Genomic DNA, 22,079 nt, shown 5'->3' on the forward strand with positions numbered 1-22,079 from the left:
TCCACTTAACCCATACCTGTGAAGTGGGCATGGGCTGGAGGAGTGAAAGGTTGCGTGCTCCCTTTCCGCTTTTGCTTATTTTCATGGGATTGGTCTCTTATGTGGACTTTTTCTCTGGTCGCCTTTTAAACCATAATTTGTGCTATGTGTACTCAAGAACAGATTCGGGGTTTCTCTTCGACTAAGTGAAAAACTCGCAGCCAGAAGATTAAATGACACATGTGTTATACTGTAATGATGTCATTTGCTTTTGTTTTTCTTTTCTTTCCCGTAATCCCATCTATTTTTTTCTTAGAGCCACAGTCACTTTAATCTGCAAACGACGAGACATACATTCAACAGGCTAATAACTGTTAATAGGAAATCCTTAATCCTAGTTAACTTCAGTATTAATACTTGCTTGAACACTTTCCTGGAACTCGTAACTGGTAATGAAAACATCACACCCTTAAAAGTAAAAGAGTTAACGTATCGGGAAAGGTCAGTTAAAATTCATTTGCTCCTGCAAAAAATACCATTATATTTCACTGAAGATCAGTTGTTTTATCGAGATGAAACTTTCTTCCCTGTTCCTATGTGAATACTAAACATATTATATTCTAAAGTCTGAATTAAAATGTGTGAGCATTCCATCATTTAATAATGTAATATCCTTATATATTATATATATGCATTAGTTCCTGAAAGATAACTGAGAAAGTGAGGGGAGAAAACATTTTAGGATAGTGGCTACATAGACCTATGCTGCTAAGTGCAGGCTCCTGATATGAGGGCGTTTGAGAGGGGAGTTTCCTCAACTAATCACATGATGATCACAAATGTTACCTACAGGCAAAAGAAAAGGAAAAGAAATTGTAAGTGAAACACGTTCAGCTGTTTAGTCCTGAAAAATAAGCAACATTAACAATTCAACAGCGTTAAACTCTATTAAGATAGTTTTATTTTCATGTAGCATCTAAGGAATTTATCTGTGGTCCTCACACTGAAAACTGAAGATTTTAAGCAGGGCTTTAATGTATATTTAATAGGGACAGCTATTTAAGATCATAAAGAAACTGATTGCTCAAAAATGCCAACGCCTTCATTAAACCATAACTACGTTTCTGTATTAATTACTTGCAGCGACATAGTCTAACTATTTTACCCTGCAACGTTCGACATATTGTAAGAACTGGAAACAGATACTTAAAAAATGTTTCGCTGGCAGATTACAAGATAGCTGGAGCAAGCTAATTAGATCGCCTCAAAAATGTTAAAACACAATATAAAATAAGTTCAAGATAACCGACAAACTGATTTGACTCTAGAGGCAACAGGAAATGGGGGTACGTTGCAATCGAAGCTAAAAGAAGGACATTTAGCATCAGATCTACAACAGTTATCTAATAGTACATGATTGAATAATCAGAGGGCACCATGAATCTTATCAAATAATGGTGCTCGAATGTCCTTCCCTAGGCAACGTTAAGTTTTTGTGACTCACAAACACGTTATGGAAAAGTGAAATCTTTGCAGAGGGCTGCTCGTGCATTCAGAGCGGATAGTTTTCAAAATCTGATGTTTTGCAATGATGACATTAGAGTAGCAACCAAGGTCCGAGACAGCAACGCTGCTGCAGCTGGGCTTCGCTTTGAAATTCTCAAGACAATGGGAGCCAGTGTTCTCCATCGCTTCGCCTTTCCATTCCATTTGCATAGTCTGTTCTGCCTGACTGACCAGCTTGGGCTGTCCAAGGGACCTGCATTGTTCACAGATCACTTCAAGATGGCAGAGATGACAAGATTCAGGTGAGAGATGAAGTGGGATGATTCTCAAATGCCATAAGGAAAAGCTACCCTGGGAACCTGCAGCTCAAGAGAAACAAACAACCTCAGAGTTTAAGCAGTCCTAGTATTTAGAAAGACCTAATCAGTGGTTCATGGAAACATTATGCCTCTCCATGTAAAAATATCACAAAAGTCTCTATTCTCCCACCCTCCCCTCCGGCCAAAACAAGAGCTGCTTCATTAAAGGCTTTGATATGTAAAAGTTTGTTTATTAAAAAATTAAACCACAGGACAAAGTCATATTTCACTATTCTTTGTTGCCTGCTCTATAACTAAGTGCCAAGATTAATTAATTAATGTTTTATAAAGCTTATGTGTAAAGCCCCTCTATAAATGCTAAGTGTGATGGTGATTATTAATAAGCAGCGCGCAGCTTCACTCTGAAATCCGCTATTTTCCAGGAAAATGAAGGGGCTGTGTTCTGAGATGGCAGGTAGAAAGCGGTTATCTGCGCTGAGAGAAGAGAGTCTGGATTAAACCTCATTACCCTCCTCAAAAGTTGCAAACTCTGCACTGTCCCAGGTTTCCGAATGAAATGGCAGGGGTTGCCTTTTTGTTACAAGCACTGCTCCAGCACACAGACACACACATTCCTACCCCCAAAATAAATTTCCTTCGACACTGATGTTTTGACTTCATCTCAAAAAGACAAAATCTTTGTCATACAAGTATGTTTTCCCTTGAGGGGTTTCCAGAACAATTTGCTATAATTTCTTTACACCTAACAGAACTGATGGGATCTGAGCAAGTAAAACATATTCCCACAGTAGTTTCGCTCGCTCTCTTTCTCTCCTGAGGTTTAAATCACTCTCTAGTATAAATATTGCCAATAACTTGCTAATAATTGGAGATTCTCAGAAGGAGGAACTCCTTCCTCCCTGGTATAACCCAACTAAAGCCATACAACTTTTCTTAATCTCTAAATGCATTATCTCCTAGCTTCTTTTTTTTCCTGAAGCTTCCAATACACTTAATTATGTGATTTACAAGAATTTCCTGTAAGATCTAAAATGCTACAAAAGACAGAGCCTCACACAATGAACTAAGGTTGCGGCTGTATTTCTTGAACACAAAGGTCACATAAAACAAACCAATAAACAAACAAAATCAGGCCCATCTCTCCTGCATCCTCGCTCTTACCGCTTACCTACTCCGATCTAGCTCTGCATTTAAGTCCCAGGTTTTCTGGGTCCCCCCCCCCCCTCCAATGGATGGGGTTAAAGCTGCAGAGGAAACTTAAGTGGCTCTGGAGTTTGTTTAATTTCCCTCTAGTGTTTACTGATAATTCGAGAGACGCTTATCTCGGGGAATATAGCGATTAATACAACCGCAGGTTTCCAGATAAGTGATTGTGATGGAGATTGTTGGCGAGAAAATAGACAATTATCCGCTGTTAGCTTTACATAAAGATCGCATTAACTTGAATTAGTTATCAGACAAAAGAACATCAGAAAGCTGCACCTTTCTGCCAAGGCAACCGCTTGCAGGCGGTGTGCTCCACGCAAGCAAATTCACCGCTGGGTCCCCCCCTCCCCACATTCTGCAAACATGAAAGACAACGAGAACTTGGGGGTTTCAGCAGAAAGGCGAGGGTTTGGGGTGGGGGTGGGGGGGGGGGAGAGATTTCATGCCTCTGCCATGCCAGCAGCACATCACGATCATGCCGGGGCATGGCCACCGCAACGGCGAGAGAGCCAGAGACTAGGAGATCGCTTTAATATTAGCCCCGCAGCCAGGCTGCGTTCATTTCCATAGGGCGACTTTAACATGGACGCGGGGCAGCAGGAAAGCCAGGAGGAAATGCGCCCAAGGAAGAGGCAGCAGCAGGGAGATCCTCGCTGCGAGGGAAAGGAGGGCGTGTGGCGGCTGGCTGTTAAAAAACAACACAGTAATAAATCCCTTAAGAAGGAACAAACCCCGTCCGAGTAAGTGGGGGGCTGATCCTATGAAACTAGCGGCCAGCAGCGCGGCAATTGCCCGGCCGCATGGTGCAGGCTCCGGTCCGAGGTTCCCCGCGCGGAGACACCCTGGATTATTCCTCCTCCACCGGCAAGGCTGAGTTCTCAGTCACTGGGAGCGGGGAAGGGCCGTAACTAATTACACCGCAAAGTCAACTCTCGGCTGAGGGAAAAGCTAGGGGGGGGGGAGGCATCTCTCGGGAACCCCGTATGAAATACAACAGCGCCTCATTTCATCCGGCAAAGAGACCCCCCTCGACTCCGACCCACCCTCCCACTCAGCAGGGAAGGAGGCAGGGCAGGGACCGGGGGCTGCTTCCCCCGGGTACGAAAACAAAGGCTAGATACTGACGGGAGCAGTCAGGTTCTGGGGAGACTGGGTGGCTCGTGTGGCCAGGGGGCTGGGGAGCCCGAGGCAGTCCCTGAAATTCCCCATTAAAGGACACCCTTTCCAACGGGACGTCCAGAAGCAGCCATTTAGGATCAGCGCATTCGCCGTGCTGGCTTTCAAATGAGATCCTCGAGCAATGTTTTCCACAAGGAAGGAAGAGGGAGAGGCGCAGAGGGAGGGAGATTTCACAGCGCTTGGGTTAAAGACAAACAAGCGCAGACATTTCATAGGGGGAGGCGAAAAGCCATCGTGTGGCCAGTTGCACCAGGGCGAGGGAAGCCGGCTGGGGGCCAGCCCCAAGGGAGCGACGTGCTAGGTTAAAGGGAAGGCGGGTGGGATAAAGCGGGAGGAGGTGTCAGGTGAAGAGATGCCGCTGTGGGACAGAGGGACCGGGGAGCTGTCCCCAGTGCTGGTACGTGCTGCTGCTTCTTGGGTCCCCGCTGAATGGAGCGGTTAATGACCCCCGGTTCCCAAGGCAGGCTTGCTGCTGCCTGGTGAGCCTTGGATTTGTGTGGTCCAAGCCTTTCCCAGCTTGTCCCATTCTGTCACCGGGATAAGGGGCTCCCTCGGCTCGTTTGCACCTGCGTCGCTTTTGGCTCCTTCAGGAATGCGCTGAAGCTTGTAATCAGCTTTGTGAAGCCATTGAGTGCACGGCTGAGTGAAACTTCCAACGCTCGCGGAAAACTGGCCCGCTGAATAGGAGTCAGCATGGGGCTGCTCTCCAAGCCTTCGGGCTGCCAAATTCCAGCAGAGCCCCTCACAATCAGTCCACACAAGCTTTACTGCTCTCCCCGCGCTAAGAAAAGTGAGAAAAGAAAAGCTAAAATACCAGTCACCGAGGTTAGCAGTTTGTTCCCAGATTAATGGCAAACGCCTCTCCCTGATGTAACTAACCAATTCAAGGGATATACAAAAAAAAAAAAAAAAAAAAAGGGGGGGGGGAAGGGGGAACGTTGTTAATATCACTTTATGTGATTGCAGATTGCAGAGGCTACTGTTGTAACAAACAGGTATCGGGGCTTCCTTACACAGTATCACTCAAGGCCATGCTCGGCGTCTCGATATTTTCAGCAACGTTACGGTTTTAAGGCGGTGGATGAAGGTGACCCTCAGTTACAGACAATTTTGCAAGTGTACATGCTGCAATTGGGGGGGGGGGGAGGGAAGCCTGGGCAAGAATCAGTGGGAAAGAAAGAGAAAGCTGAATTACAAACAAACCACTAACAATCTGTAAAACGTGTAAGGCTCATCTGAAAAAAACAACAAACCCCTCTTTGCCTCGAGGGCAGGGGCTCCGGGACGTTACGACTGGAGTTTCCAGGCATGCCCATTGCCCTGTTTCTAAATATACATTTGCGGGGGGGCTAGAACGACGTAATGTATTGTTTACTTATAGAAATAGATCTGCAGATAGTATCCCGGGAGGTTCGATGGTCCCCTACTGGCCTAAGGGGCCTGACCAATAGGTATGCTCTGTTTTGCGGTTCAGGATTCCATGCTAGCCAAAATCCCAAAGGTGGCATCTTTCATTCCAGTGTCCTTTCTTTTCGACAGAGTTTTATGGTACAATACATTGAATATTGTGTTGTATTTCTTTCACTGGGACTAGATATAATAAGAAAAGTTTCTAATTAGCGGTTTTTTCTTTTCTTCATTTATTAATTGGAATCCACTCTACCCTTATTACTCCTAAGTAATTAAAATATAACTTCTCGTCCATTAAACTTGTTCAGCATCTCGTGACATAGGGATGACGTGCAGCAAAAATGGTGCCAGTCGACTTGAAAGAATTGGTACTACTTTTCCATAGTTTAACTCATGTTTTGAAGGTCTGGCGTATGTGTGGGTAGCTACCGACTCACTTTTATTTTGAAAAAAATCTCCATTCACACGGATAAAGTCTCCTTAAGCACTCGTTTTACAGTAACAGAAGTAGCCAAACTCTTAAATCTGCTTGAAAAATTAATTAAATAAATTGTAGGACACAATCTCCTTGTATTTAGTTTAGGTCCATTGAGTTGGGGGCTTCTCTACGGGACTTCTGATTTTTTTTAATGTTCTCCTTCTTTATGTATCCAAAATAATTAAAACAACAGTACCACAAACAGTAGCATCACTATGCGAGACGTATATATGTTCTGGGCGAATGACGGGAATACCTCTGTAGTAGCTTAAAAATCTGAGAGTTTTTTTCTTCACTATCACTAACTTCGTAGATGGGTTGATTTTATTTTTTCTTCTTGCACGTGAGTTATGTAATACAAATCATGGTTTATAACATCCACATTGAAAAGATCCCATCCATTTCAATGGGTGTAAATATTCCCAAAGATCTGAACTGATAACTACTCCTTGTAACTGCACAGGTATCTTGTCCCAGCGTTGTTACCATACCCTTAACCTATTCCTAATTGACTGCATTCATTTCAGAGACGTTCGAGAAACCAATAAAAGACGTAAATATATTTGGAACCGCTGCCTTACAAGTCTGTACAGGGATTAGCAGTAATATTTCAGTGCAGCAAACGGTAATTTAAAACAATTTAGCAGCATCCGTTCGGTATCTTTTTTAAACAAAAGTTTGAGGGCAAAAGCAAAGGCGACAATGTTTCACAGTGAGGTCTTGACACTTGAAATGGTGGAGGCATGAAAACTTCCAAATATGCCATCAAATGGGTTAAACATACAGCTGTTTTTGCCTTTACCATTTCTTTTCCTTTTTGAAGTTTGATGTGCTATTTTCGACCGTGTTGCTTCTTCCAGCCATTCTGGGTGACAAGTCATGAGGATATGCAATAATTCAGAAATTAGTGAAATTTTATTCTTGGTGGGGGCGTTGGATTAAGAGGCTGGGAGAGTGTGAAACAAGCCAACGTGTAATTGTATGATAAGGCTCTCACGAGGAATTTATTGGCCAAGTTGCTATTTCTATTCCTTCCTAATCTCGTTTAGCACATTCATTCTCTGCAATCTGTCTCCATAATCTTCTGTGACAGAATGGCAGCCAATAGAAGCATGCATGTTTGGAGAGAAGAGAAAATATGCAGAGGCGTGATAAACTGATGCTAATTATCCATATTTAGGACACCGAGTGCAGAAGATCAAGGTTTACAAATAACAAACCAGAGCCAATGATGATGGCTTCCTAGTGTGGAATATATTGGAGGGGACAAGATAAGGGTTTCACATGCAGAAGAGATTTATTGGTCAAAGGGTTCACCTTCCACTTTTCCACTTTTATATAGCAGTAAATTATTTAGTCTAAATTCACCAGAACATTACTCTTTTATTTGGCAATGTGCCATGACTTGCTCCTTCTTTGTGTCCTTTCAATGCAAATCCTTGTAGTGTAACATCAGTTGATAAGAAACAAATAATTGAAGTAATAGGTAATTCCCTTTAAATTGTGCATATAGGATGGTAAGGTAATCATCTAGGGTAGAATGAGACCGGAGTATAGAGCAGATAGCTGAAAGTGAAACAATATCAACCTCAGCTATTAAATTACATCTGTACTAGAGAAAAATAACCTGCAGGAGACATGTAGGTTGAACAAGAGACAATACTAATCAATCTAGCTTTAGACCATTTTCCTATAGACTTTTGAATTTGTTTTTCACCTTAAAAGAGAGCTCTTTCCTCTCCCTCCTCTCTCCCCCCCCCCCCCCCAATCTGCTGGCTCCGAGAAATAATAGGGGAATTCAATTTGGCAATATTTGTGCAGTATGGTTGAAGGGTCAGTGGTAGTGATCTTAGTACTTTGCAATAATTGTATTGTAAAGTTTCCAGAATGCTTGAACGATTTGAGAATAGTATTTGCTGGGCTTGTGTTTATTTTGAAGTGTAAAGGACTATGCTAGACATATACTAAATTCTGAATTTGTGTCTCCTTCGGCACTATCTTACTATATGGAAAGAAATTGTCCTTGAAGAAATTACCCAAGTAGCATCTTACATCAGCATTCCTTCCTGCACCTCCTGTTTTATTTTTCTTGTGTTGATAATACAGTAACATCTTGTAAAACGCCGAAGCATGATGCTCAAAAATATGATATAAATATATATTTAAGATGCATCATTTAGGAGAAGGATGTTATAACTTGAAGTATCTTTGATTTGATACAAGGCAAGGTATTGATCTAATGGAGCTATTCATTTAACAGGAGAGTTTTCCCTTGGCCTTGTATTATACTACAAGATTTCTCTATGGATGTATTTGTTTCTTTTTCAAGTGTCTATTTGAATTAACTTTTCTGTTTTGTGTTTTGCACACAGAAAAAAATGTCTGGGAGTCACAAGTCTTACATATTAGCAGGTTTTCTTTAAAAGGAGAACTCCAGTGCTTTGTCCAAATTCCAGCATTAACCGACTTCACTCAAAAAGGGCAGAAAATAGTGTTATAGTTATTAAAAAAAGAAAGGCAAAAACTTAGTTCATGGAAGTTGCCATTTTGTTGCCAGTCGACAGGAAGAAAAGGAACTCAGTGGAGGAAGGAACTAATTCCATATTGAAGTCAACAGGGAAAGCACTGGATTTAGAATGCGGTTTTTAGCTAAGTCTTAGCCAGGACCAGGAAATTCAGACGAAGTCAGATAAACTGTGTCCCTTCTGAAAGAAAGGGGGCTTTCAATCTGTGCGCTCCCACTCCCATTCTCCAATCTGGTACTGTCGGACCAGGCTAGGCCACTGGCACACATCATCTTTCCTCTCCCTTGGTAGTTTAACCTCCACACTAAACCTCCTCTCCCCTCAACGCATTCCTCCGTCGGACCTCTCTGTTCCAGATATCACCTTAGAGAGCTCTAAGATTCCACCGAGTCTCTGCGGAGTGTGGAGTCTGAAATGTTGAGCTGAGGGAGGGTAATGGGACAGAGATCTTTCTCAGGAATGGAAGAGGCCCTGCAGAGATGGATGGGGCCAGTTTATCTGCTTTCATGTGAAATTCCTTGACATGCTCAAAGAAACAAATAACATTTAAGTTAAAACAAAGCTACACTTACTATTGTCTGGCTGTCTCTCTCTCTCTCTCTCTAAGGTTCATTCTCAGCTCTATATTAATGTAACTGGAGACATTCAATAGCTTTTGACAACCAAGGTTTGGGCTAATCAGCCTCATTTTCAGTGTAAATAATCGACACTAGGGACATGACCCGATTTTAAACAACAGGGAGTTTCAGATAACAGGTACAGCTAACGGAGGTTACACTGTAATGAAATTTATCTAAACGTGGTAATCCAAACCCAGTGTTTTCCCCAATTATCTCAATGCAGAACAAGTTTTTCCCTCCCATCCTTTTATTTCTTGTCTGTTAGCAGGAAAATGCCAGCTTCCATTCAGAGATACCATAGAAAAGTTGAAGAGATTTCTTAAATAACATTTGGTACTTTTAATTATAAACACACAAAGATGTACAGAACAAGAACAGCAGGCTACAGCATATTACTAAATAAAGGAGTAACGATTTGGTGAATTGACAGTTTTCCTTTAAGAGCATTGCATTTGTGCATTTACTGTATGGTTTAAATGTGATGAAAGGTCCAGGTTGTTGCCCAACAATTTTGTCAAATATCAAGACAACTTTTCCTGCATATTCTTATAATGTTTGTAAAGTCTCCTTTACAGCAAAAGTATACATCCAACTTCAGTAAATTTGTCTATGAATGTATCCCTCTTTCTTTGTCAAAAACTAAATAGTTTTCATATCTTAAGTATTTGGATCTGTTGACATGTTTATCGTGCTGCGATTGGACCATTTATCTAGGTAGGCTCACTTTACAGCTCCTAGAACTGATTGATAGAATGATGTTATGTTCACGAAAATGATGTGTGGCTTACTCCTGCAGCTGCGTCATGAAAGGAAAACAAATAGAGGCTTTATTTAGATTATGACCTATTAGTTGATGTTCTAAAAGGCGCTCTTGGTGGAAATGTTAATGGAATCTTTCTTAGCCATGATTTCCAGCTACCCAAAGTCAGCACCTTGAATGGAAGCTCAGAGCAAGTATGTTTCCAAATCTGTCATTTGCGCGCCAATTTTTCTTCGCTCTTTCCACTTTTATTTTGCTAGATGCTAAACTAGTTATGAGATGCCAGTTTGTGGATTACTAAACAGCCAATCTGAGAATGCCTTGCATGCCTATATTGCTTCCTCTCACATCATTGTTTTTTGTTTGTTTGTACTTTTTTCTATGCATGATTTTGGCTGTTTACCAATCTATAGCTGGGAGCGATTCGCTAGGGAGTGGTAGCCTATAGTACACCCTCAATCCCTTTCCCCCCTGTAGTTTTCCCGCCTGTAAAACTTTTTCCTTCTGCAAGTATGCTTCTTATCCTAGTTTTCGTCTCTCTCTCCCCCCCTCCCCATTTCAAGGTCATAATAAATTCATTGCACAGGAGTTTTCATTTTTCTTATTCATTTTCTTAATTCTAATAGCTGGAAATAATTCCAACCACCCCGTACTTCCTTTTGGACTGAGAGCCATGAAATGAATAAGTGGTGGAATCTTGATACATGTAATACAAATAAACCACTCTGTCTGCTGTTAGGTATAGGGAAAGTTAGGGAGCACTTCAGTGTGTTTAGCCAACCAGCTCGTTGATCATTGATTACTCAAGTTTTTTCAAAAGGGGAGAGATAGTCTCGTGTGTGTGTGTGTGTGTGTATTTATTCCTGAGGTGCTTTAGTGTGTCCCAGAGCCTGTCCTTTTTCCAATTAGCCCGGTGTTTTGTTTTCGTTTTGACTGAGATTGTAAAATTAGACGTTTGTTCTCAGGCTCTGTTGTCTCCTTTACGATAAGACAGTTTGCAAACTCTCAAAGTGAAGAGTCACTCATTAAATTTTGCAACCCTGACTAGGATCGAACCAATGAAAAACAGTTCTTGCAAAATAGTTTTTCAGTGCCGTTTCTCTGGGTTTGTTTCGCCTTCAAACAAGAGTGAATTTTTGTGAAATGTGTGCAATATAATGTGCCCCCCCCCAAAGCCCAAGGTTTCCATATTTCTCCCGCTTTGGTACATCATACCGCCGAGAACCTATGATGTCTGTCTGTTCGCCGCTCGGTTCCAGTCGTTATGGAGAGTTCTATCCCTTGGTAAACTATATGTCACCTCCTTGTGGTGATAGCTCCTCCATTTCTAACTACACTATTTCCAGTCTACATTTATTCATGACGGTATCGGTTCCACTTCGTCAGCCAGTGCCAGGTCTTTTCTTTCAGTGGGAGGTATACTTCCCTACACTCCGCACGACTCCCTCTGTCTTGTAGAAGTTGCACTTCACATTCTACAGCATTATGTTCTCCCCGCTTCCAAGCGTACATTTTTGACTACTTAAAATACTTCCCCCTTTCTCTTCGTTTTCAGTGAGCCTCTTCTCCAGTTCTCTGAAGGGATCCTTCCTTAGGTGGGAACTGCAGTTAAACGGTGACACAGCCCTTTGCCCCTTCTTCTCCAAATGAAGAAGAGATACCCAGCCTGAAAGCGGGGACCATAGGACACGGACGTATTAACTAGAATGGATCATGTGAATCAAACAACATAACTACACGCTTCCTCGGGACAGCTCAACGACTTCTTCTGAAGTGTACCTCCTTCTCAGGGCCCCTCCCTTTACAGAGTATAAGGTGCAGAAAAATAAGAAACGGCTTAGATGGCATCCCAAACAGTCTCCGACTTGAAGCTGTGGGTAAGCATGGACGCCGCCAGCTGCCAAAGTTTTGATTTTCTAGCCAGCTTCTAGAAACATTTAGTTGCAACGGCCCTTTTCCTTGCCTCTCGCAAACGCTGGGGTATATTCCATAAACGCTGAGCCTTTCTTCTCCACTTTTCCTTCTGTGCATGTCCAATTTGGGTCCAAGTCCTGCCTTCGTCCTCGGGCAAAGGCAGGCCGATTTGCCCAAGGCTAGCATGATCCGCACCATGCACACCCGGCATCCTTAGTCCATCAGCATTTTCCTGGTCCAACACAAAACACTGCAAAATAGTTTCCCACAAAAATAGCAGGAACTTTGTCATCTCGACTGCCTCAAAAGTTTTGTTTGGTAGCTTCCGCTGCAGTAATTTCCCCCGCAGACCAAGGTTTCATTCTATTCTTGGACGCTAGTTGAAGTCTCCTACTATAAAACAATGACCACTGCAGGCCTTGCCTTCCTGGGCAATAAAAATTATTTCCACGCGAAGAAACCTTCTTCTCTTTAATGTGTTGGGGAATTAAAAGACTTCAGCTCCCTGTTTCAGGTTCTCTTCTTTTGCTGTCTGAACTCAGGAATTGTCTTGGATCGGGCTAGGATCCAGCCCCATTATTTTGTCTGCTTGGAGGTGGTTAAATATTTCTTTTTCTGCAGAGCTTGTCTTCCTGGAGCTGTTTTCCTTTAATCTGCGCGGGATCCCTGAGACAGATCCTCCGCTGGTGTAAATGGTAATAGTCCCATTGCCTTCAATGGAGCTACGCCAATGTAAACAACTTAAGGATCTACCCCCCCTGCCCTCCCCCGTCTCCGTTATGTCTCCATTTCCACCTGATGCGCAGCTCCCTCTCCATCTCACCCACATTTCTTCTGGCCCTGTAGAGATCCCTTTCTCCCCATGGGAACTCCAAGAAATCAAATTGTGCAGGTTCCGTTTTCTTAGGCCCTACAAGGGCTGCATTTCCCTGGACTATGGGTCCCCTACCCTCCTTCATCTCGCCCCCTACCCCCAGCTGTGTGAGAGCGGTTACTCGTATTCCTCCCGTGAGATTTGTTTGTCCTTTGTTCGGAGCTCATTTCATTATATTAACCCTGCACTTCTCCACGGTGCAGATGCCTCTTGTTTTCTGGGTTATGCGGAGCTGCCTTGACGGGGAACCTACATTCTTCCGGTCCCCACAGGGTGCAGTTTAGCCACGGGCCATCATCTACCCCTGTGACCACCATCTGTGACCCCCCTTCCTTCTTCCCCACTGGAGTTGCTCTTCTCTAGGGCTGAGCTGGTCTGAAGCCCAGGAGGTGGTAAGGCACGTAAATGAGAGTGTGTGCGCACCAATTCTGATTGGGCCATAGAAGGGGATCACGTTTCAATACACTGTGCCAACCCTTTCAATAAGTGTAGTTTCACTATCAGTGGAAATGGGGACGTTCTTCAGAGACTCTTTCCAAGGACGGCTGGATTCATCGATTTTAGTTCTTTTGTTGTTGTTGTTGTTGCTCATCAGGGATGTCGCCTGCTCAATGGTACGGTGCGGTGTCAAGCAGCGCCCTCTCTTTTGGGGCTATCTTATTTCGGCCATGCTACGTCAAAAGTCCGGGAGAAATACTGCGGTGGAGATTAGTGGCGTCTGACGTCCAGAAAGGGCGGCAGCAGAACTGCGCACACAAAACTGCACGTGCAATCGGGCGACGGGGGCGTGGTCCTTTCGCGTGCAGTCGCCTTATTCAGCGCATGAAGGTGCAGGCGTTGCACGCACGGACGCACACGCGAGTGCACGGGCCTCTGCAGGCATTTTTGCACGTGCACGAACTTGGCACGTCTTCTTCAAACCCCTCGGGAAGTCTCCACGAGCACGTGCGGCAGAGGGGCTCTGGAGTGGCGGGGGGGATGTAAGTCACTGAATAGACGGAGTGAGACTTTGGCTTGGCCCGGCCCAGGAGGTGGCGGAGTCCCACGTGAAGCACAGAGTGGCCCTGTCTGGCCACGGGAGCTGCGCCCTGGCCTTTCCCCGGCTGAGTCCCACTCCTGGAGCACCGGACTGGGAACACGCATGTCTTTTCATCCGCTGCCCTTCGGTGAAAGGAGACGCAGAGTGTGTGTGGGGGGTAAAGGGGGGGGGGGGCAAATAGGACAGTGTGGCAAGAGGCAGGGCCTGGCTTGCTCCCCGAGCGCCTCTGCTCGCCGGCTTTGGCCTGTGCCCCTCTCCAAAGCGGGCAAGCCTCCCCCTGCGATCTGCAGCGTCGCGCCTTCCCCGAGCCCAGCGGCCTCCTGTGCCCTCCCTCCTCCGCGGCGATGGCCCTTCCCATCGCCTCGCTCCCCCCTCCGCCAAGCTGAGCCGGTGCCCCCCTCCTCCTCGCCCACTCCCCCCCAGCCAGCGCAGCAGGGGACTCTGGTTTCACCTGTTGCCTGGCCGGCCGCTTGCTGCAGCGGGAGCCGTCAGTGTTCCGCGGGGTGAGTGTAAATGGGTTTGACTAGCCGCTGATCCCGGGGTCAGAGGGGCGGGGCGGGGGGGGGGTCTCTGCTCGCTAATCCGGCCCTCTCCAAACAGCGGCGCCGCCCCCGCCCCCAGCCCGCCGGCCCCTTGCGTCATTCAGCTGCAGCCCGGCGGAAGGCGGGCGGCCGGAGCTCGGCTCCAACCCGGCGCCGCCGCAGCGCTGAGCCCCAGCCACTTGTGGCTTGCTGGGTTTGCCGGGCGGCTGCGGGCCGGAGAGGAGCGATTTCCCCATCCCCGCCGTGGGGCGCGCCGGGAGAGGGCGCCTTGCACACGAACGTCTCCCCGACCAGCGCGCACACACACGACACACTGGCAAACACACACACACACACGACACAACCAATCCAAGTGTATTCCGAGAGCCGCCCCCTGCCTGCCCACCACTCTGCCATGTGAATGCGGGGGAGGGACGGGGGGGGGCAGGAAGAGGGGACGAGGAAGGAGAAGGAAAGCAAAGGATGGGAGGAGAAAGGAAGGGGGCAGCGATAAAGGAGCGGGGGGAGGGGAGATGAGCGGAGCTGGTGGGGGGAAGGAAAAAGTCTTGGGGGAGGAAGGGAGCGAAGAAGGCGGGCGGAGGCTGTGGGGGAGGAGAGTGAGGGGTGGGCTCGGGTCGGCAGGCAGGCTGGGCTCCGAGCGGAGCAAGGCGCGGGGAAGTGGAGAGGGCAGGAACACGGCCCACGCCACAGAGCAGGGTGAAGGGAGCGCACAAAAGCTCGCAAGCCCCAGTTCATTGCGTCCCGCCGCCCGCCCGGATTAGCTGGGGGCTCCCGGGGTGGGGTCTGCTCTCTGGATAAGACGAAAACGTTATGACTCTGTCAAGCGCTCAGTTCCCCCCAAGGGGCAGGGCTGATGTTGCCTGGAGGTAGCACAGCTGGGAGGGAGGGTCCGTGCCCCACCAGGGTCATCTCTCGGGCTTCATCTCCCGGCGTGGAGATCCCAGAGGCTTTTGCTCTGGGTCTCCGCAGCTGTGCCGATCAATTTTGGGAGACCCACCCCTCTTGACAAGGAGAGGATTTCAGCGGGCCACTTCATGCAGCCCTAATATCTCCCCCAAGAGCTCAGCGTATTTTGCCAATGTCCCTCCCACACTTTTACCACCCGTCAGGCCCCTGGACAGTGACACCCCCCTTCCCAACTCTATCCAAGGGGGGAGTGGAGTTTGCGGGAAACCCTTATCCCCAGAGCCCAGCACAACCCCCCACCCCAGCTAACCGGGCTACCCAGCCTCCTTTCCCCCCCCCATCCCCCTCCCCAAAAAAACAAAAAAACCCAAACCCACAACAAAACAAAAAAACCAAAACCGTTGGGAAAAGAGCTGAGAGTCAAGGCCAAGTTTGCCTTCTCGCTTAAAGTTTAGAAAGAATCAACCACCCCCTTAGCATGTGCTGCCTCTGACCCTGCTGGTCCCTCTCCTCCAGGAGGTCTAGATGAGGGCCGGAGCCAGGCCAGGGGCCAGGAGAGGTGCAAAGGTCTCCAAGGATGGGGACAGAGCTGCGATCTCTGACCCTGGGGGAAAGCGGGGACTCCAAAACCCGCAAGCTTCACCTAACAGAGCTTAGAACAGACGATTTTCTCCCCTCCGCCCCCTTCTTTTAGTGCCTGGAATTTCCTCCTTTACTGAAAAAGAAATGCGTATTTTTTAATTCTTCCACATAGGTGATTTTAATAGCTCTGTCAATCATGTTATAGGATGAACATTTCAGACATTTTCGTTGTAAAGTACTTAATCCATAAATCGTTTAAACCTATCTTTAGTTTTGCATATTAAATTATTCATTTATATATAACTTGCAGAGAAAAGGGCCCGAAGAAAGAACTGGTTTACCATGCCTAACCCTATTTTTCCGCCTAACAAAGTTGTTTTAACGTTGCTTGTAGATGCTGTCTGTAGCCACATACGATTAAAAACAAAAAAATCAAAGAAGCAAAACCAATAAACCATGAGTAGATAATACATTACATAATCACGTAATTCTCTCTTTGACATTCATGGAGAGGATTTTATTCCCTTGAAAGGACTGCTCAGAATATTCGAAATTTATTTAACTGTATCCGGGTTTTTAATCCCCATAAATTAAAAGTGCAGATACCTCTATTATTTGTAGGGCTAACGCTAAATCGGGGGGAGGGGAGGCAGAAGAGGAAGAAAGAAAAGAAAAAAATCTCTCCAAGATTGGATGGAAATCATTCTATATTTAGTTTGGGCCTGTTCAAATGTTTATTTTCCCAAATATGTTTATTACATAACTTTAGTGTGTTGAAAAGTGCGAACAAATTTTCAAATTATATTTCGTTTATGCAACTGTAGTGGCTTAAATTATATTTCGTTTATGCAAATGTAGTGGCTTATTTTCTCTCTCCCCTCCCCCCCCTCAAATCTGAACTTCAACAGCTCTGTAACTCTTAGAGAAAGGGCAGGTATCAAGGCTGCACTAGATGCTGTTTATACACACACACACGGTATACACGCACACACATCATTGTGCCACAAGACTAGAAATGTGTGTGTGTGTCGTAGCAAGAAATAGTTCAACAGGTATTCAATTTATTCTGTCTATTTAAAAGTACACGTGATTATTTTAAATTAGATATGGGATCATGCTTCTCTAGAAGGAGTACAACTCCAGAGCTTTCCCATGGGGTACTGGTTTGTGTGTGCGGTGTTTGTACACTGAACATTTCACAAAACTGCTCTGCTGAAAGTCTAAACCTGCACACACAACGGTTTAATAAAGGATCCAAATAGTTTTAAAAAAGGATTTTTATTACCTTGTTAGAAATCAATAGACATCTTCATTAAAATTTTGCCATCACTTTAACGAATGAGTGGTTTAAACAAAATTATCAAAATGACTCCAAAGAGTTACATATGTCAATTGTCATGTTAGCATTATAGTTAAAGTGCAATCTCTAATACGGACCGAACCCGCTCCTTATTAACCAACTAACCTTGCCCCACTTTTGGATGGATAAATTACTCATTCACCACCACTAAAAAGATGCTTAAAAAGCTCGAAAGCCTGCTGTAACGATGTTTCCACACTGGACGTTAAAATAGTTCTTCTTTTGTTTAAATATGTTACGACTAATTTCAAAATGTATTTGCTACAATATGATTTTAAATGCGATACTGAGTGCTGTCGTTACTATTAGATGAAGTTCACAGAAAACTTTTAAGTCCCGAATATCTCAAAGTACCGATAAACACCTAGAAAAAAGATAATACAAATTCAAAGCATTAAACAACAGCAGGATCCTGGTAGGAACAAATACATCATTTTTGCTTGACAGCTTTTCACTCCGGTTGTTAAAACTTGCATTCCAGTTACACGGGATTGTGTGTGTGTGTGTGTGTGTAACTCCAGCGCTGTTTGCAGCCCCCTCGTGGGGTTTGGGAGGGCCAGGGCTGTTTTTAATATTTTTGGTACAGAGATTGTTCTTCATTACACTCAAACCCAATCAGTTTCGCTTACAATTGTGGTGATTAGAGAGGAACTTATGCATACACTGGAGCCTTTGCATCCCTCCGGGACAAGGTTTCTGCATCCTGCTGGGACCCCCAGTCTGAAATCTGGAGGGAAGGGAAGGGAAGGGAGGTCGTCCAGACCTGGTGAGAGCCCCTAACCTAGTTCAAGGTGGAAAAGTTTCCCAGCCATGAAGTCACTCCAGCTTTGGACAATCAGTTACGCAAATAAAATAAAATAAACAAAATGAACCATGAGTACTATGGAAAGTATTTTAATAGGTCGCCTTCCTTAACAATATTGAACAGATATTAAAATAATCTTTAAAAAAAAAAGCTACACCATTTTTGTTACTTTCATCTCTTCACTTGTATATAGATTGTGAGACATCTAAATCCAATGCGGGATTTGTTCTGTTATTTTCAGCTCATTTTTTAAAAATTCCTTTCCAATTTCTAGGTTTACCGGTTATATTTTAAGGCATACCATGCGTATAAAATTAGTACCTTTTTGATTTACTGGAAAAAAAACCCAGGTGACTTTTTCCACTTTGAAATTTATTTAACTCAAAATTCAACGCATCCTTAGGATTTTTCTTTAGCAGAAAGGCTTTTTAGTAAACTATATACACAATTCCCTCGTAAAGCCTAAAATAAAAATTATTTTCACAATGCATTTACAAGAAATCATACAAAAATAAACCAAAAAAACAAAAACACAAAAAAATCCAAACAAACAAAATAAACCAGGTACAATAAAGTTTTACAAAACCAAGAATAATGTTGCAGTCGGGAAAAAAAAGTTTTTTTTATAAATAAACAAACAAACAAAAACCTCGCAGTAACATCTACAAAAACTTTTACTTATGGTTTTGGATTTGTCTTAGTACATGTGTAATAAATGAGAACTATTTCCCCCATCAACTTTGTCTTCATTAGGCAATAAAAAGCCTACACAAGAAGCGATGCAAGGAAGAAGCGAATGCTTCTCCGGTGTAAAAGTTGGCATCGCCTAGATCTTTGTGTTGTTGTTGTTATTATTTTTTGTCTTTTTTTTTTTGTTACTTTTTCCTCTTTAGCAAATAAAACGCTCTATATGCCTCGTGGGTGAATGATAAATACTGTACAAAAAAGTCTCAGTAAAACACAGAAGTTCAGTCTAAAACGCAAAAACTAGTTTCAAAAACTAGTCCTAAAAAAGAAAAGAAAAGGAAAAAAAAAAAAAAAAGGTAATTAGAGCAATCGTTACCTTTTTTCCTCATCATTAATCATTATTATTATTAATTATTATTATTATTTATTATTATTACAAGAACATCCAAACATTTTTCTGTACAAAAAAGGGAGCCGGCGGGGTGTGTGCGCAGGGGAGGAGGGAGGTGGCGGCGGCCAGGCAGTCACAGAGGTACCGTTCAGTGGGGGCTCAATGCAAGTTTCTGTCCCTCTCCTTCCCTCCCGGCTCAGATGTGTGTCAAGGGGACCGTGCCATTGACCCCCGTGCTGGCGCTCTGGTAATGCTGGGGCAGCGAGTGCAGCCGGCTCTGCGCCGCAGCCGGGTCCCCTCCTTCTCCGGCCGGCAAGTACATACTGATCATTTCCCGCAGGTCCCCGGGGCACGGGGCCCGTGAGTGCGAGGTGACGGGCGGGCTCACGCTGGGCTCCGACTTGACCAGCGAGCCCAAGGCGCCCAGAGCGCCGGAGGAAGCCGCCGCTGCCGCGGCCGCCGCGGCCGCCGCCGCCGCTGCCGAGTTCTGGTGCGGCTGGGCGCCGTAGGAGATGGCCCCGTAGCCGGAGGGCGAGGCGCTCATGTAGCCCTGCGAGTTGGAGATGGGGCTGTACTGCAGCGCGCTCATGTCGTAGCGGTGCATGGGCTGCGGGTTGTGCGGGTGCGGGTGGTGCGGGTGCGGGTGGTGCGGGTGGCCGCCGCCGCCCGGGTGCTGGCTGTAGGCGAGCTGCGCCTCCTGCATCATCGCGGCCGCCGCCGCCGCCGCCGCCACCGAGCCCGGGTAGGCGCCGTTGGCCCAGCCGTTCATGTGCGCGTAGCCTCCGCTGGCCGTGCCGCCGGGGCTCTCCAGCCGCTGGCCGACCCCGGCGGGGCTGACGCCCACCCCCATGCCCACCCCGACCCCGGCGGGGCCTCCCGCCGCCGAGCCGGCGCTGAGCAGCCCCCCGGCCAGTGAGTACTTGTCCTTCTTCAGCAGGGTCTTGGTCTTCCTCCGGGGCCGGTATTTATAATCCGGATGCTCCTTCATGTGCAGCGCCCGCAGCCGCTTGGCTTCGTCGATGAAGGGTCTTTTCTCGGCCTCCGACATGACTTTCCACTCGGCCCCCAGGCGCTTGCTGATCTCCGAGTTGTGCATTTTGGGGTTCTCCTGGGCCATCTTCCGCCGCTGGCCCCGGGACCACACCATGAAGGCGTTCATGGGTCTCTTGACCCGGTCTTGGTTCGCTTTGTTCCCGCCACCGCCGCCGCCGCCGCCTCCACCGCCTCCCGCTCCGGTCTGGCCCGCCAGGTTGGTGGGGCCCTGGGCTCCACTGGGGGAGTGCAAGTCCGTTTCCATCATCATGCTGTACATTCAAGTAGCTTTTTATTTCCCACCAGCGCCAGGCGTAAAAATATCACACATAGAGCAGCCAAGAGGGAAGGGACGAGAAAAAAAACAAAAACAAAACAAAAAAACAAACCAGCACAACCGGCAACACCTTAGGCAAAAACTTTCTCCTTTGCAAACCACTTTCAGGGCTTGGCGGCGATCTGGATTCAAGCTGCTCAAACAGGTGCAAGGCAAACTTGCTGCTTCACTTTGCAAGGAGGAGGAGTGTGCAGAGCACTCAGAAATGTCCTTCTCTCTCTTCAACACAGGCACGCATACCCCTCCTCCCTCTCTCTCGCTCCCTTGTTCTTAACAGATCTAATTTTTGGTTGTTGTCATTCTTTGCTAACTTCTAGAGAGCGTGTGTATGACTTGCATCCGCTGCTCCCAGGTGAACAGAGCAGAAGAGAGAGGAAAAGCCACCGGAAAAAAAAAAAAGTAATTAAACGATAACTAAAAAAGAGGGAGAGGGAGAGAGGAGAAGAAAGAAAATGGAGAGGAGGGGAAGGGAAAAAAAAAAACCCCAGAGCCAGAGAGAAGTTGCACAGTAATTTGTTCTCTGTGGTTTCCCTCCTCTTGCCCGGGAGGAATCAGGAGAGGAGGAGCTGGCGAGAGACACACAGAGAGAGGAGTCCAGCAGCCATACACCGCGCACCGAACTGGGATTAAATGAGTTTGCCTTGGCCAATCGGAACGCGGCGGCGGGGGATTATTTGCATGGCGCGCTGAGGAGTGACGTCCGGAGGTGAGAAGTATAAACTACTATGGGGGTGGAGGGGAGGCTGGGAGGGGCCAGAGAAGGGGTCAAGGCTACCCTGCATTGCCCTGCTAGGTAAAGAGGAGTTAACAGTAATTAAATGCCATCATAATCGTGCACCAATAATAGCCCCTCACTCTAAACACATAGCCTGCAAAAGTCAGGGAAGTACAAAGTTATGGGTGACATTCTTTCCTTTACTCTGGCAGGTGCGCGTGTGTCTGCGCCTAAGGACAACATGACGGTGCGCGGTGATAGACATGAAATGTTTTATTGGCATGGGTTTACATGCGTGTGTATTCGCTGGAGAACCAGAGAAACACACCATGTACAAGCGCTAACCTTACGTTTGCATCTTCTGCTTGTGTGTCCTTATACCATAAGCTTCCTTACATTCTAACTGAACTTTCTCTCACTCCTTTTGAAAAGAAGGGAGGGGTGAAGTGGTTGGGGGAGCCTATATTATTTGAATATATTTACCCAATCGATGTTTTAATCAATCAAGTACATCCGTTTGAAAGCAGTTGTTTAAATCCTATGATATTGACTTCCAGAGTAACAGCTTCACAGCTGTTATAGTGGTTTATATGTATATAGTGGCTTTAAAAAAGCACACTTCGGTATAGTAATAAATAATATCAATATGCCAGTCCATAACTAAATGTTTACAATTTTAAATGTGGAGTTGAAAGGACAATGGCCCGATCCGTAACTCTTGCCCAGGGAAATCTCCCACTGCTATATCACAGTGCAGATTTCCGAATTGTGTGGTAGAGATTTCCATTCTCCCTAAAGAGTTATATCTACTGGAGCTTTGCCTGTATGATGACTGTGCGATCGGACTATAAATGTTTCTACATAAATTAATGAGATGGCTATTCCAAGTATTAAAAATACACAAAGGCCTAG

The 22,079-nt window shown here is 45.8% G+C and overlaps 1 protein-coding gene across 1 annotated transcript; it reads right to left on the reverse strand.

Annotated features, from left to right (window-relative positions):
• Positions 1–19,118: 19,118 nt before the first annotated feature.
• SOX1 (SRY-box transcription factor 1) lies at positions 19,119–20,519 on the reverse strand. The gene has a single exon (XM_067563542.1). It carries the CDS (start codon positions 20,393–20,395, stop codon positions 19,280–19,282), a length of 1,116 nt encoding a protein of 371 aa, XP_067419643.1. The 5' UTR covers positions 20,396–20,519; the 3' UTR covers positions 19,119–19,279.
• Between the last annotated feature and the right edge of the window lie 1,560 nt (positions 20,520–22,079).

This window comes from Emydura macquarii, unplaced genomic scaffold (assembly GCF_026122565.2).
Source record: "Emydura macquarii macquarii isolate MOO-44397 ecotype Brisbane River unplaced genomic scaffold, CSIRO-AGI_Emac_v2 contig_2531, whole genome shotgun sequence".
NCBI lineage: Eukaryota > Metazoa > Chordata > Testudines > Chelidae > Emydura > Emydura macquarii.

What these genes read in the sequence shown, in the direction of transcription:
- SOX1 (XM_067563542.1), bottom strand. Translation starts at nt 20,395, where the DNA reads ATGTACAGCATGATGATGGAAACGGACTTGCACTCCCCCAGTGGAGCC.